The sequence below is a fragment of the Choristoneura fumiferana genome, chromosome 23, assembly GCF_025370935.1.
Source record: "Choristoneura fumiferana chromosome 23, NRCan_CFum_1, whole genome shotgun sequence".
NCBI lineage: Eukaryota > Metazoa > Arthropoda > Insecta > Lepidoptera > Tortricidae > Choristoneura > Choristoneura fumiferana.
In genome coordinates, this window is record NC_133494.1 from 9924209 (window position 1) to 9941337 (window position 17129).

Sequence of the window (17129 nt, forward strand, 5' to 3'; positions counted from 1 at the left end):
CCCCCCCCCCGTGCTGTAATGATGTATGAAATCTCATTACGATACAAATTTCTGTATCGTAATGAGCATTACGATACAGCCGTGTTCATAATAGAATCCAATGTCGTAATGCTTGTCATTACCTATAGTTTTTGAACGCATAATTGAGGATTTACTATATGGGTGTAGATAAAGAGTTTTACAATACAATACAATACAATAGTATAAGGTAATAAGGTTGCCTGGAAGAGATCGCTCTTAAGCGATAAGGCCGCCTATTGCTTACCTTGTAATTTTCTCTCTGTGTATCTGTTTTCTGTATCGCTTACTATTTCTGGTTTGCAATAAAGAGTCTTTGTATTGTGTTGTATTGTACAAATAAAAATAATATTTAATGTACATAATTGCCTTCATAAAACTATTGTAAGTATGTTGAACATTCCTACTCAGCAAAAGCTTAAACTGAAGTCCACTACCGCTTCTGGTAGTAAATATAAAGTACATTGGCGGAGGATTAGTCTGCTGAGCGCTCTCAGACAATGTGCAATAACCTAATGTGGTTGATCAATATTCTTTTCTTCTTCTTTCTAATACTTATATAAAATTCTCGTGTCACTGTGTTTGTAATAAAACTCCTCCGGAACGGCTTGACACTTTCACTGATCACTTTGTTGTCCGTCCGTCCGTCGTCTGTCAAGAACCTTTTTCTCAGGAACGCGTGGACGTATCAAACTGAAATTGATATCGAATACTCAAATCTGCGGTCCCTTGAAGCCCTGAAATAATCAAATTTCTAAATCAACGCAATCAAAAGTTACAGTCATTAAACAACGTGTTTCCATACAAATAGCAGTGCACTGAAAACCTATAGGGCACTTCCAGTTGTCCTAGAAACTTGAAATTTGGTTTGAAGGTAGCTATTATACAACCAACTAGAAAATTTTGAAAATCTTGATTTTTTATGTCTGTCTGTAAATATTAATGACCAATTTAATCTGACCCCACACTGCGTACTTAAGAGTAGCCTTCTATCACCAACCCTAATTTTAAATAGCCATTATACGAGTAATAAATTCTCGTGTCACACTGTTTGTAATCTAGCTGTAATGTAAGTTATGATTTGTTTTTTGGAGTCTTTTTGTATTTCTTATTTCAACTACAAATTTGTTACTTTACGGGTATCCGTGAAACCATATCGACTGTCTGTCTGTCTGTCTGTCGACGAAACATAGATGTCGCTAGTGCTGCTGCTTAAGTAGCCATAGTAGAAATAAGCAACCTGAGATATGTACCTATGCATAGTGTAGGTGCGCCTCCTGAGGCTTCGATGAATTAATGAAAAGAGATTTAGAGGCACACGAACGTATAATAAAGATTATCAAAAAGGAAAGTATTTACAATGAATATTAAACTAGGGAAAAGGAAGGAATGAGTTTAGCGCAATGGATAGAGTTCTGTTCAGGACCGCGTCGCCGGAAGGAATGTCGCTCCGCTTCTCGACTGGCCTTCTGGGCAATTCAAATGAACTCGAATACGCCGCGCAGTTCCACGCGCCGGTGTGCAGATGTTTACAGTATTGCCAACACGTGGAACCGACTGCGGCTAGCGGGGTAATGTCTTATCTGGACGCTACACTACTCCCCCGCCGAGACCATTGCCTGCTATGGTCGATAGTGATCTGGAAATCTTACATATCGTCCACTTCGCGTCATTCTGACGGTGCTCGGTTCAGGCTCTGGTATTGTTGATGCTTGATGGCTGTTGGATGTGTCCTCATCTATAGTGTCGCTGGTCATGAAGGCCGGCTTCAGTCGATCGATGGTCACGGTGTTCGGCTTTCCATTTAAAATGATTCGAAAGGTCTTGTCACGTCTCTCGAGGACCTTGTACGGGCCTGAGTACGGGGACTCTAGCGATCTCTTCGCGTGCCCTTGTCGAAGAAAAACGTACTCGGCCGTGCTCAACTCTTTCGGGATGTAAAAAGGTTTCTTCGAGTGATGACTGGCCGGGACTGGGTTGAGTTTTCCAATGTGGTCACGAAGTCTGGCTGCGAAGTCCGTGTAGTCGACCGTAGTGCCCTTCGTAGGCGTAAAGAATTCGCCAGGTAGGCGTAGAGGTTCCCCGTAGACGAGCTCTGCTGCTGAAGCTTGTAAGTCGTCCTTCCAAGCGCTGCGGATGCCCAGCAGCACCAAGGGTAAGGCTTCAGCCCAGTGCGTATTGGAGTGGCACATGATTGAGGACTTGAGCTGGCGGTGGAGTCTCTCAATGATCCCGTTGCAGGCCGGATGATAGGATGTGGTAGGCCGGTGCTCTGCCCCGAGGATGGATGACAAGGTGTGGAACAGCTCGGACTCAAACTGCCTGCCCCTGTCTGTGGTGATTTTGACAGGGCAGCCGAAGCGGGCGACCCAGCCCGCGATGAAGGCTCGCGCGCAGGTCTCCGCTGTGATGTCAGCCAAGGGTAGGCCTCAGGCCAACGGGTGAAGCGATCAATGACCGTCAAGCAGTATCTGTAACCACAAGAAAATGGTAATGGCCCTACTATGTCCATGTGGACATGTGAAAAACGAAGTGATGGTGTATGAAATGATGATATGGGTGATGACGTATGACGTGAAATTTTGTTTTTCTGGCAATCTGTGCATTCTCTCGCCCAACGGCGACAATCTCTGCGTATGTCGGGCCAGACGAATCGTTGCGTCACCAATTTGACAGTTGCTTTTGCACCTGGATGGCTCAAACCGTGCAATGAGTTGAAAGCTGCACGACGAAAGGCTTGAGTAAGGTAAGGTCTTGAATTACCGGTGGAGATGTCGCAATAAATTTCGTAATTATTTTCAAAAGATTTGATTTTCTTGAGATTCAATGAAGACGATGATGATGATGATGATGAGTCAACTTGAAGAAGCGCTTGCAGTTCAGGATCTTTATCTTGAGCGCGTGCAAGGCTTTCGTAGTTGATTGACCCATTTATTTCTTCTACTCTTGAGAGTGCGTCTGCAACAACGTTATCTTTTCCCGCTACGTACCGTATGTCCGTACTAAACTGTGAGATGAAGTCTAAGTATCGGAACTGTCTCGGTGAGCATTTGTCTCTAGCGGTGGTGAATGCAAACGTCAAAGGTTTATGATCCGTATAGATGATGAAGGGTCTGGCCTCGACCATGTGACGAAAATGTCTGATAGCGTCGTATATAGCCAGCAGTTCTCTGTCATACGGACTATACTTCTTTTGAGCAGGATTCAGTGGTCTTGAAAAGAATGCTAGTGGTTCCCAGGCTTCCGGTGCTGCGCGCTGCTGTAAGACTGCGCCGATGGAAACGTCTGAGGCGTCAGTGTGGATAGCGAGCTCGACGTCTGTCAGCGGATGAGCGAGAAGAGTGGCTTGAGAGAGAGCTTGCTTACATGACTCGAATGCATGCATCATGTCTTCTGTCATCTCGATCTCTTGCGTTGGCTTCTTCTTCGGACCGGACAGTACGACGTTCAAGGGCGCTTGCAAAGCTGATGCACCTGGTACGAACCTTCTGTAGAAGTTGAACATGCCCAGGAATCGTCTGAGTTCCTTGACATTCTTGGGTACAGGGTAGTCTTGGATTGCTTGTACCTTAGACTGCAGCGGACGGATCCCCTCTGCGGACACTTCATGGCCAAGAAAGGTGATGTTCGTTACACCAAACTCACATTTTGCAGTGTTGATGAGGATACCATACTCTGACAGTCGACGAAATAGTTGATGGAGATGTTGGTGATGCTCTTCTGCGTTTCGAGAGAAGATCAGAATATCGTCCAAGTATCCATAGCAGAAATCCAGACCTCGCAGCGCTTCGTCCATGAAACGTTGAAACGTTTGAGCTGCGTTCCGGAGACCAAACGTCATGTATGGAAACTGAAACAGGCCAAAAGGTGTGATAATGGCTGTCTTCTTGATGTCATCCGGATAAACTGGATCTGGTTGTAGGCTTTGACAAGATCAACCTTGGAAAATATTGTACTCCCGGCGAGTTGCTGCGTAAAGTCTTGAATATGTCGGATCGGGTACTTGTCTGGAATCGTACGCGCATTAAGGGCACGGTAATCGCCGCATGGTCGCCAGCCGTCATCTTTCTTAGGTACTAGATGAAGCGGAGAAGACCATGGACTCTCAGACTGACAAGCTGTACCGTTCTGCAGCATATCCTCGAACTCCTTTTGTGCGATCTTCAGGCGATCCGGAGGAAGGCGTCGGGGCTTACTTGCAATCGGCGGGCCAGGGAGTGTGCGTATATGATGCACTGTATTATGCTTGGGTACCTTTGGTGTACCTGAAGGTCGGGTGATGTCGGGATACTGACGTAGGATCTCGTGGTACTTGGATTCCCCTGACATCACCTTCACTGACGAGATGTCTTCGGATGTACCTTGGGTTGGTACTGCAGCGGAAAGAGTAGTGTGGCCATCTATAATGCGTTGTTTTCTGCAATCAATCATAATATTAAAGAAGGACAAAAATCAACACCGATGATGGGTTTAGCAACGTCTGCCACAACGAATCTCCAATTAAATGCTCTCCGCAAACCCAAGTCAAGTTTCAGCTGCACCGAACCGTAGGTAGATATAACTGAGCCGTTCGCCGCTGTTAACTCGTAGCTGCTCTTAGGTCGGTTGCCACTGAGTGACGTGCGCGGGTATACACACAAATCCGACCCGGTGTCTACTAGGAAGAGAACTTTCGAGGAACGGTCCATTACGAAGAGGCGGCCCGGTTTGGTATGGCAGTCGTTAGCCGCTACTTCCGGCTGCCGTTGAAGTTTTCCGACCCAGGGTAACTGCAAGGCCTGGTACAGCGAGTAGAGTTGTCTCCAAACCTGTAATGGTACCAGCAGATGGACGGGTCTCTTGGTTTCGACGCAGACCGTGACCGCGCTTGACGTCCGACTGGAGTTTTGTTGCGAGAATTAAAACGCGAGCGCGATCTTGAGTGCGGTTGTCTACTACTGAACTGTGCTTTGAGCGAAGCAATTTCCGATGTTAGTTCTGCCATTTGCTTTGCCATTGCCACGAAATCTGAATTTGAAAAATTTTTGCTGTCACTGTCATTTTTTACGGAAAATATTTGCGGTTCTTGTGGTACAAGATCGTGCACTTTGTCAGCTAAATCCGCGAGTTCATCTAGCGTTGAATTTGGCTGCGATGCGATTACGACCTGTAAATTTTTCGGTAACCGGCTTGACCATACGGTGCGCAAAAAACATCCGTCACTGAAGTTCCAGCCAAAATGCGCAGCTGGCGTAAAAATTGCGATGGTTTCCTATCGCCCATTTGCTCACCTTGTAATAATTGCAGCGATTTCTTTTCCTGCGACAATGACAATCTTGAAATAAGCTCGGTTTTCAATTTGACATATCGGTTTTCGGCCGGCGGAGAATTTATGATATCCTTGACTTCTACCGCGTATTGATGTTCCAACTGACTAATTACGTAATTGAATTTTGTAGAATCAGCCGTTATTCCCGACAAAGAAAATTGCGCTTCCATCTGCGAAAACCAAAGCGCAGGCTCTTGCGGCCAAAACGGCGGCGCTCGTACACCGACTTTGAAAACGGCGCCATCGCTGTCACTTGCGCTGTTTCCCATTGACATTTCAATATTATGTAGGTTTTATATTCTTACTTGAATTTTGCTTGAATTTTGCGTTTCTTGTCCAATGCGGGGTCACCAGTGTAGGTGCGCCTCCTGAGGCTTCGATGAATTAATGAAAAGAGATTTAGAGGCACACGAACGTATAATAAAGATTATCAAAAAGGAAAGTATTTACAATTGAATATTAAACTAGGGAAAAGGAAGGAAATGAGTTTAGCGCAATGGATAGAGTTCTGTTCAGGACCGCGTCGCCGGAAGGAATGTCGCTCCGCTTCTCGACTGGCCTTCTGGGCAATTCAAATTAACTCGAATACGCCGCGCAGTTCCACGCGCCGGTGTGCAGATGTTTACAGTATTGCCAACACGTGGAACCGACTGCGGCTAGCGGGGTAATGTCTTATCTGGACGCTACATTATACGAGTAATAAATTCTCGTGTCACACTGTTTGTAATCTAGCTGTAATGTAAGTTATGATTGTTTTTTGGAGTCTTTTTGTATTTCTTATTTCAACTACAAATTTGTTACTTTTACGGGTATCCCGTGAAACCATATCGACTGTCTGTCTGTCTGTCTGTCGACGAAACATAGATGTCGCTAGTGCTGCTGCTTAAGTAGCATAGTAGAAATAAGCAACCTGAGATATGTACCTATGCATAGGAAAAAATTGTGTCTAGATTAATGTCCAGCAGTGGTGTAGGGGTCATAGCACGCAACACGGATTGCTGAGGACCTGGGTTCGATTCCCAGTGCTGGTCTCTTTTTCTGGTTTTTCTGTGCATCCATGTCTCAGTTTGTATTTTCGATATGTAATGTAAGTGTTTGTAATGTAACTCCTAGCTCGCTAGGTAGCGAGACATTGCAGAGTTAAAGAGAACGCTGTAAAGAAGGTGGAGAATCTGAGAGTTACGGCGAAGGCGGATTGGGAACCACTTGAGCTGTGATTGAGAGTTAGAGACATGATCGCATTTTACGTAAACCAAATATAAACCTAATGAAAGAAAGCAAGAAAGATTCATTTTGGCTCCATAAGTACCACCTAAAACTAAGACTAAAACTAGCACTAAAACTATGTTACTTGGCGACACCACAGGATACCAAAAAGGGTCTCCATTCAGCATGTGTTGCCGCACATTATGTGCAGTAACGCTGGTTTTCTGTGGAGCCCAATGCATAGATTTTGAATACGCTCAAGCTTATTAAGGTGCCACCGACGCACTGTGCGTTCAAAATGTATGAATAATTATGACAGCGGCACTAGGGGGAAGTTCCAAAAACGCATATATGCGTCGGTGGCAGTGAATGCGTTAAGAGATCGGGATAACAAACGTCAACATAGTCAAAAATATGGTGCAGTAAACTTTGAGCAATAGCATCCTTGGTAGCAAAAGGTAGGAAATTCTGAAGCTGTCTTAAAAATCTTATATATCGTATTAAAGATGTTGTAATTGTAATTTTAAATGTTATAAAAATTAGTGATAAGTAGACATATAATTTTAAATATATTGGTATAGTACTATGTAAAGTACAATGATTAAAAAATTGATGTTTGGTGTTTTGTTATTTTTATAGGCCGTCATCGTTTACAGCGCTTCCATTCCTCTTTCAGTGATAGACCACATCCCCACACACTTACAATTTAAGACGTGAGTTATCCCTTACAATATCATTTAATACTTACAATTAATTAGTTATTTTTGATTTGACTACCAAAATATTCACTCTAAATAATTTATATGGCAAAACAACGTTTGCCGGGTCAGCTAGTAAAAACGTAAAAGTGTTGGTGCATTTTTACATAGTCTGATTATTTATCTAACAGCTAGCAATTTTAAGGCTTGAATTCTTGGAAATATATAACAAGCCAAAGATTCGATCCATGTGTAGCCACTTAATATGATTAGACTAGACACCCTAGTCTTAAGTTACAGCAACAGGCGGGACATTGGACAACATACAGTTATACGTATTGTTATAAAATTGTTTTGGTTTAAATCGAAGCTCGTGTTTCATGACAGGACAAAACACCCGGGGTGTCGCCTCCGGCGCGCGCCACAAAGGCGTTTTATAACTTTTTCGCGGTTAATTTAAAGGGGGGGACAAAGCGCGACGAGTACTAAAGGATACACTCTGCCGTCTCTCACAGGAGCAAACACACCGGGACCGCGAGTAACGCGACAGAATTTTTCACCAGTCAAGTTACACCCGAAATATGAGGCGAAAGCCGCATAATAAATAGCAGTTCTTTAAATATAAATTGGAAGGGAATCTCAGCACTCAAACAAATGAGAAAACTTACCTATCTCCGAAAGCGGGCTTTAAATTGTATTATGTACGAAATTACGATCTTTGTCGCTGAATTCTTATCGAAGATAAATAGCATTCTTGATTGTGTGATGTCAGCCCAGATAAACATCTAATTTCACACAGAGATGTTGATAATTTGACGAGGGTTGGGGGGCGTTGTTTGTTTAAATGCTAACTGCTCTTTTTTCCTAATCTTCGCGAAACAAATTGTGTTTGTCAAATTTCTTACCCTAGCTTTTTTGATGGCATTTAATTTCAGCGAAAACCGTTGTAGAATTTGAATAAATAGCACAATTAAATTTTCTTGAAAGTTTTACGTCTCTCTTTGATGCTGGTTTATGGTTTATTTCGTAAACTCTGTCCTAAAGAGATTAGACGCGAAATCTGCGGAGGACGGTGTCAGTAGGGCTCGCGAATGTTTTTACTGCCAGGATTTATATCAGATGTACGGGACGGCTGGAGAATAATAGCCTCGTTCCAAATACTTTATTGCCGTGTATATTGTTTGGATCATTTTAATGAAAATCATACTTGGTTTTGGGTTGCATGCAATTTTTCCCCAAAGTTAAGAATAATTTAGTGCTTGGAAAGAACACGAGAAGTCTTTTGTGTTTTTAACAAATACAATTTGTAGTTGAAATGTCAAAAACGAAGACATAAATTCATTAATATCATAGTAGTGTCACAAACATGATGTATGTTGTGGCAACGCCGCAGGAATCACTCATACTAATGACTCTACGCTATTAGGGAATGAAACGATGTTTCTGTGCTTATCATAATTGATGAAACACTCGTTCCTCTGGCTGGAGTCGTGTCAGGCGGTGCGGTCGCCATGTCGTCCCCTATTGTGCTTCTCAACAACTTGGTGCAAGAAGAAGATTCTTCGTACATTGATCCGATATCTAAAGGCTTTATTTTAACCGAGGCGGTAATAGGTTTCAATAGGCTTGCCGTGTTCGGTAAAATAAAACCTATTTTCGTCATACTTGCGTCGGTGTACACCTTTTTCATATGCGGCGCGATATTGTTCATGGTGTATTATCGCGACCTTAATGGCATTTATGCTGTTGTGATTGTGATGGACGGAATGGCATACATTATTTGCGTATCGATTAGTGCACTTATGTGGAAGCGACTGCAACTTTACTTTAATGAGTTGCAGAAGTTCGATCGGGCTGTGGGATGCAGGCCCAAGAGAACGGCTTCGTCGATCAAAAATGTGATCCAGATGGTCATTGAAATTATTTTGATGATACAAAGCGTACCGTATGAGTGGTACGTAGGAAGCCAGTTTTCGGTGCACCAAGTAGTGGAGCGTATGATTTACATCACGGAGGTTCACTTTTGTGGTCATTTACTGAGTCTCCTCGTACCCAGGCTTCGTTTAATAAACTATTACATGAAGATGTCACTGAACGACAACAAACAGGTGACGTCTCCGAAAGTTGAGAAGTTGCCGTATTTCAAAGCTAATAATCTGGAAACACAAAATTGTCAAATGAAGAAATTGATGGAGCTTTATTGTATTATAATCAGTGCATATGACCTTTTAATTGAAGCTATCAAATGGCAAGTAAGTAGTATATCTTCACAGTTCTGTACCTTTGGTTACAGTAGTTTTAGTCAATATTTAACTAGCTTAAATCAGTGGCTTCACTCCCGCAACACAACTCCCTATCCCACGGGAGTTGCGCAAATTTCGTCCATCTGTGCACATCAAATAAAGGAAACTCTGCCCAAATTTAAGTCTTGTATTTACAAAGGTTTGGTTTAGGATTTAGGGTCAGCATTATTGCGTCAGTCAGAATTATTCCCTTTGAAGATTTAAGATTTAATTGATCAAGAAATAACATGTAATTCATTTTTCAGTTCTTATTGGTGTTGACTTCGGCGTTCATCTCCATTCTTGCTTTCTCTTACATCGCCTCTTTGTTGATGATTCGCGGGCTCGTAAGTAAACTACATATACATATACTACTTTTTAAAAAGCTCGCAGGTAACTCAAAATCGATAACTGTTCAGAGTAAACTTTATGAAAATTATTGATTTGAAATAAGTATTTTCTTATTTTCTTGATTTACACTTATAACTGCTTACTAGCATTCCCGGGACTTAATCACGTAAAACTTGCGCGGCTAATTAAAGTAAAACGAATCAATTGAATAGATCATCCGATGTACTACTGTAGCCGAACCATAGCGGCGAGGTCTTTTAACCATATTTAAAAGGTATCTTTTCTCTGTAGCTCATCGTACAAACGTCATTGTCGAAACTTTACTATTCGCTCAATGTTTCAGAGACCTTTTGCATTCGTGGTAACCGAATGGGCGTTCATGGCGATTCGCATGTTTCCTATGTTTGCTCCGTGCATGTTCGGTGATCAGATTCATGATGAAGTTCGCCGCCTCAGGGAGCTGCTCGCTTCTAGACTTTACGAAAACAAACTGAGTGAGTATTTAGCAACCATCCTTTTAGCACAATGACTTAGTTTGAGTAAAAAAACATCAGAAGCTCTCTAATACAACTCATATTATTATGTTATTTTAACTAAAAGACCCATCTGACTCTTGAGCCATGTGCACTAGCAGGACTCTCTTCGGTGTTCAGTAAAATCTAGCGAAGCGTATGGATGTCCACACGCTTCGCTAAAGGACTTCGAGTTAAGACAACGAAATAGATAGGTACTAATGGTGATTTTCCACTGGCGAGGCGAGACGAGAATTGAAATTTGTACCTATGCATTATCGCGCGCCCGCCGCGAGCCGCCGCAGGCCGTCTCGGGCGCCGCCATACAAATTTCAATTCTTTTTTTTTTTTTTTTTTTTACGACTGGATGGCAAACGAGCAAGTGGGTCTCCTGATGGTAAGAGATCACCACCGCCCATAAACATCTGCAACACCAGGGGTATTGCAGACGCGTTGCCAACCTAGAGGCCTAAGATGGGATACCTCACGTGCCAGTAATTTCACCGGCTGTCTTACTCTCCACGCCGAAACACAACAATGCAAGCACTGCTGCTTCACGGCAGGATTAGCGAGCAAGATGGTGGTAGCAATCCGGGCGGACCTTGCACAAGGTCCTACCACCTGTAAAATTCTAGTCTCGTCTCGCCTCGCCGGTAGAAAATCACCTTAAAAATGGACTTCTCATTGGACGGATGCAATATACGTACAATATTTTTATCTTCGCAGACAAGGCCGGGCGCAGCGTCGCACGCGCACTGCTCGCATTAACAGAGGCTCGGAACCTGTCCTTCTCGCTCCTGCAGATCTTCGATATCGACATATCTCTCCCTTTCAAGTTCATGGGACTACTGTTAACGTACCTTATCATTCTGTTGCAGTTCGAAAAAGTTATCAACCCTTAAGTGTTTAATTAAAACCAAAAATCGATCTATTCGATGTGACTGCTGTGTATATTGCGTGTAATTGATTTTTTTTCAATTTCTATAAGTTGGAGCTCACAAAATTTGAGAATTTAAATTTGGTTTTGTCACGACGCTATTCACGAATGCGTGTTGAAGGCATAATATTTCAAATATAACTCTGTAAGTACTTATAGCATCTAAGTTTTTAAGCTCTTTGCGTTAAAACGAACTGTACCTGATTTGTTACTTCCTGGAGCTATTTTGTATTATGCAATTTAGGTGTGTAGTTGTTAGTAAGACTATTAAAGTAAATATATTATGCTTGAGTCAGATTTGTGTTTTTTTTCGTACTTTTACGCGTTTGATTTCTAAAATATAATTATGCACAAACTATTTGTGAAAAATGATCTTTTTCCAAAGCTCTTATAACCCAATTTAAAAATTCCCTTGTCGGCCCCAATTTTCTGAAAAAAAAAACCCTTGTCTGCTCCGACATTTGGATAAATGGGAGACGGGCACAAAGAGTTTCATTCATCACGAAGAACAAATCATGAAGACGTGGTTTTAGATTTCAATAATGTTAAGTCATTCTTTACGTATCTAATCTATCACATTCTCGTTTGATTTAATAAGAAAGGGATAATAGTAATTTTTATCATCATCATCCTATAGCCTGTAGGCTTACGTCATATTGCTGGGCCTAGGGCTTCTCTCTGAATAGCTTGGGCAGTAGTTCTCACGCGCGACCAGTGCGGATTGAGAACTATACGCAAACCGTTGAATTGATTCGTAGGTTTGTGCACTTATCACACGATGTTTTATTTCACTGTAAAGCTCGTGATAAATTTCAAATCAAATCGCACATGGATTTTGATAAATGCGGTGCGGTGCGAGCCCGGCTTTGAACTCACACGATCCCCTGTTTGAGAGTCCATAGCTTTGCATTTGTCCACTACAGCTGTTTGGTATAGGTATTTTATATAATAAATATGTAGGTTTATTAATATTTAATAATAATGAGGATAGTGTTTATTATGCTATCCGTCAAATCATTAATGTCGGAGCTAGGCACTAAACGCCACTCCACCACCCCATTGCGTTGGTGTAATTCGCAATAATGTGTGGTACAATTTATTGTTAAGACTCGTTTGTTCAGCGCTACGTGTCCTACTTTATTACCACTGTAATTTAATTACACTTGTGATTTTATGAAGAGGGTTTGGGACAGTAATTGATTTCATAATTTCCCTCTCTCATACAGTGTTGACGGTAAAAAGCGACGAGTGTCTTAAAATTGGAAATGAGGGTATTATATGGACTAATATTGCATAAGAGAAAAATTCTGACTGACTGGCATATCAGCGCCCATCCCCAACCATCGGAGCTGGAAAGCAACAATTTAGCACAGAAGTTCCACTCATGATGTGTATAAGAAAAAAATTAGTAAGTAAGGGAGATCAACGGATTTGTTCGCAACAGAGAAGCATGTACGTAAAAGTTACAGTTATGTTTATAGATAGCCTTGAGAATTCCTGAAAACAGTAATCGAAATCTTGGAATACCTATTCTAACCATATTAGATTACCGTAACCGTATTAGATGATTTGAGCTATTTTTAGGGTTCCGGTAGGTAATCAACTAGGAACCCTTATAGTTTCGCCATGTCTGTCCGTCTGTCTGTCCGCGGCTAAGCTCAGAGACCGTTAGTACTAACAAAGATGCAATTTGGCATGAATATACAGTCACGTCGAAAAAGTGGTAAAATACAAAAAAAAAAATTTAGGGTAGTAGGTACGTCCCATATACGTAAAGTGGGGATGATGATGGGTTTTTCATTTGTTCCCAACGAGTCACAGTGTGACAGTTAAGGGTGTACTCGCAGCGGAGCTCCCGTCTTAGCCTTCGCTGTTAGGTCTTTTTTTGTATATGCCGAGAAAATCTGTTTTTTTGTTGCTTGCATGCTTACATTCGTACCACCAGGTCTTGTCAGGATCTTGATGAGTCACAGTGTGATAGTTGCTAGTGTGACTCGGTGGGAACAAATATTAAAAACTATCTGATCTAGTAACAGTATGACTGGTTGGGATTTTTTAGCAAAAATATTACCGAAGAGTCACAGTGCGACAGTTAAGCGTGTGACTCGGCGGGAACAAAGTTTTTTTTTTTTTCACTTCCCCTTATGTTGTGGGGTATCGTTAAAAAGGTATTTGAAAAGGAATAGGGTTTTTAAAAACCATTTTTTGATAAAGTGAATATTTTTGGAAATATTCACTCCGTAAGTTTTAGCTCTAGCTTTTGAACCGCACGTCTGAAAAATAGGGAAAAAATCAAGGAAGTTAAGTTTAATAAAAACTTTCTAGGAAAATTATTACTTAGTTGAACAATTTTTAAGTTTTTGTAAAAATATTTCTAAGGCGAAGTTAAGCTAAGGCAAGGTCAGGAACTACGGAACCCTACACTGAGCACGGCCCGACATGCTCTTGACCGGTTTTTAATATTCTTTAGCTTTAGTTTTTTTTTGTTTAGTTCGGTAGCTGATCAATACCGATATATGTAATTTAATTAAATCTTTAAGAGCACGCTGAGCTTTTAGCGCAATTATTTAATTCCTTGCATCGTTACTAGTTTACTAGTTAAGCTTTAGTTTTGAAACTCATATGTAAGATCTTTGATAATTTACTCTATAAATCATACGAGTATACTGTAGAAAAACGATTAATCAATCGTAGTTCATTCTCTCATTCGTCAGCTTCACTTTTTGTTCAACGTTTGCGAGAGACATCGAACGGGACTTGGAATAAGGCAGCCATAAACTACGGTTCCTACGGGATTACTCCGACACACGTAGAAGTAACAAATTAAGTTGAAGAACATAGAACTCACTCCATGGCAGCTTTACTATATATGTGTCGTAATCGCAAGGGAAGTTTAACCACAATTCTTTTGTTACACTGACATAGACTGTTGTTAGTTGTAGATTTTGTCGTATATGTCGCTACCGATCGTAAAATCTGCCAGATCATGAAATTCCTAGGCATATGGTGTAATGGCGCCATTTCATGTTGGCCAGGCATATCACGATGTGGCTGAGAAACAATACGCCAGATCGATTTTAGAGCAACGCATTCGTCGATATTCCTAGCTCTATATCGGGCACATCAAAATCGGGGCATAAATATATTACATATAAAAATATTTTTAAATATATGATATCTTATACATATATTATAAATATGTACTTATGTTAGTCTGTAAGGTATTTATTGTATGGGCCAAGTTGCCCGAAATAAATGAATGAATTGTTATTATTTATTATATGCCGAAAAAAATAAAAATTTAGGTACGACGATCGAAGCGAGGAGTGGTTAGTATGAATTGTGACTACAACGCACGAGCCGAGCGAGCGAAGCGAGCGTGCCGCGGTAGCGTCTGGCGAAGTGCCAGAACCGATATGGCGGCGTTTCATGATATGCCTATGAATTTCATGATCTGCCTAAATGTCACTAGGAAAATCGTTAAACGGTGAATTTTGAACGATATGCGGTGAATGTCCCTTAGCCAATTCATGAAATGGCGCCATTTCACGATATGCCTAGGAATTTCGTGATCTGGCGGATTTTACGATCGGCCGCCGACATATACGAGCTCTTAATTTTGGTTTAACTTCACTTCTACTTTATTCATCATGTTGTTTTTGATTCCAATTGCTAACTAATTATTTTTTTGGTCGAATAATTTATATATTACTAGCTTTTGCCCGCGACTTCGTCGCGTGGAATAGTAATTTTGGGAAGTATTTAATTTATTAGGATACCTATTCTGCCAATAATAGTACATAGTAACTTCTACGGTTAACCGAAAATAACCTATTTTAATTTAATACATTGCTATAAATATAAACTATTTTTTTTGTTCTTCCATCCATCCATCCACCTGATGTTCTTTGGTAAAACATAAATATTTTGCGGATAGCCACAATTTAGCAATACGACGTGTATTCTACCCTGCCAACACAAAAGGACTAATTCTTTATAGTGAACTCTTGACACCCTACGTCCTTTATAGTAAGTTAGGAGGGTAGGATATACTTATATGTAGTAATTTGTTTGGAATTCCTTAAGAACTTTCATCCCCATATTTTCAAGTAAATATAGGGTTCCGTACCTAAAAAGGAAAAAATGGAACCCTTATAGGATTACTTTGCTATCCGTCCGTCCGTCTATCAAACCTCTAAGTCAAGGCAATCAAAAGATATAGTCATTAAAAAGGTGTTTCCAAACCTATTGCCTTAATAGAAAAAGTTATAGGTACTTCCGGCTGTCTAGAAACTTGGAATTTTGCATAAAGGTAGCTCTTATTGCACAATAAATAAGAAAAATCTGAAAATCATAATTTTTTATGTCTGACTGTCTATGTGAATACGCCATCTAAAATGACCCCACATTGCGTACATTTCGCCTATGAGCTTAGAAGGCTCTGCTAACACTGCATCATCCCCTCTGCTAACATCCCCTCGCAGGTAAAATTTTCAAAAACGCTTGAACAAGTCTATTTATTTCTTATAAGTAGCCCAATGCCAAGTTTCATAAAGAACCATCGATTTATCTTCGACAATGACGATCTTCCATATAAAGTTTCATCCCCTATTTCACCCCTCACAGGAAGAATTTTTAAAGACGCGCGAACAAATATGTATTTATCTCTTAGCACGTGCCCAAATGGCAAGTTTCATAAAGAACCGTCCAATTATCTTCGATAATGACGACCTTCCACATAAACTTTCATCCCCTATTTCATCCCCTCACAGGTCGAATTTTCTAAAAAGCTCAAACAAATATAGACTTATTTCTTATCAAGTGCCTAAATGCCAAGTTTCATAGTTTTATCTTTGACAGCGACGAACTTCCACCATATAAACTTTCATCCCCTATTTCAACCCCTTAAAGCCTCTTTTTCGCGATAAAAGGTAGCCTATGTTCTTTCCCAAGGTCTATTCTATCTCTGTACCAAATTTCATCAAAATCGGTTCAGCGGTTTAGGCGTGAAAGCGTAACAGACAGACAGACAGACAGACAGACAGAGTTACTTTCGCATTTATAATATTAGTATGGATTATGATCAATCAAAATACATGTCACTACATTCGGTCAAAAAAGTAAAATTTTATTCGTTCAAATTAAGCTTCCATGTCTGCATGTAAACGAGAAACTTTTGACATTGGAATAGATTGCAACACAAGACGCGTAGGTCCCGTAAACATTTTAATTAGGAGAATGGCACTGTTTCGTTTTTTTTCAATTTTTTTTTAACTTGCGATTTTTGTATGTCAATTAATAAGCTATTCGTTTGGAAGCCTGATATTGGTTTCTGATATACTTTTGGTGGCCGAATTGTTTTGATTTTTGTAGTAACTGTTAGTTGTAATAAACCGAATATTTTAGTATAAAAGTTACTTGCGTACCAACTCAGAACGCAGTAGAAGTTTTCAAGTTAATAATACCGATGGGAAGAGCTAGTTACTAAGTTTTGTAAGCACGCAGCCAATTAACTGATCGATAGTTGCCGCTTGAATGTATTAGTTCTGTTAAGTAGTTTTCAGGCGTCCGAGACCTAGTACAAGAGTGTCCAGCCTTGGACAAGACAAAACAAGAATAATTTCAGTACCGATTCAGTATTTTTCAATTAACATTTTTATATTAACTACAAGCTACAAGTTTCTACGTGTATAAAATATTTTTCCGATATTGGAACTTGCCAACTGCGTTCGATCATGTCATTGTTCTGGCGAGAATATTATCACCGCGTCTTGAATCTGGCGTGCAAACAGATTTGCCAATGTCATTTGTTTCAGA

The 17129-nt window shown here is 40.7% G+C and overlaps 2 protein-coding genes across 2 annotated transcripts; one reads left to right on the top strand and one right to left on the bottom strand.

Annotated features, from left to right (window-relative positions):
• Positions 1-1414: 1414 nt before the first annotated feature.
• Positions 1415-2435, bottom strand: LOC141440707 (uncharacterized). The gene has a single exon (XM_074105246.1). The coding sequence runs from the start codon at positions 2208-2210 to the stop codon at positions 1641-1643; it is 570 nt and encodes a 189-aa protein (XP_073961347.1). The 5' UTR covers positions 2211-2435; the 3' UTR covers positions 1415-1640.
• A 6972-nt stretch (positions 2436-9407) lies between these two features.
• Positions 9408-11497, top strand: LOC141440925 (uncharacterized). The gene is made up of 4 exons (XM_074105519.1): positions 9408-9482; positions 9779-9859; positions 10207-10357; positions 11102-11497. The coding sequence occupies exons 1-4, from the start codon at positions 9408-9410 to the stop codon at positions 11275-11277; spliced, it is 483 nt and encodes a 160-aa protein (XP_073961620.1). The 3' UTR covers positions 11278-11497.
• The last annotated feature ends 5632 nt before the right edge of the window (positions 11498-17129 follow it).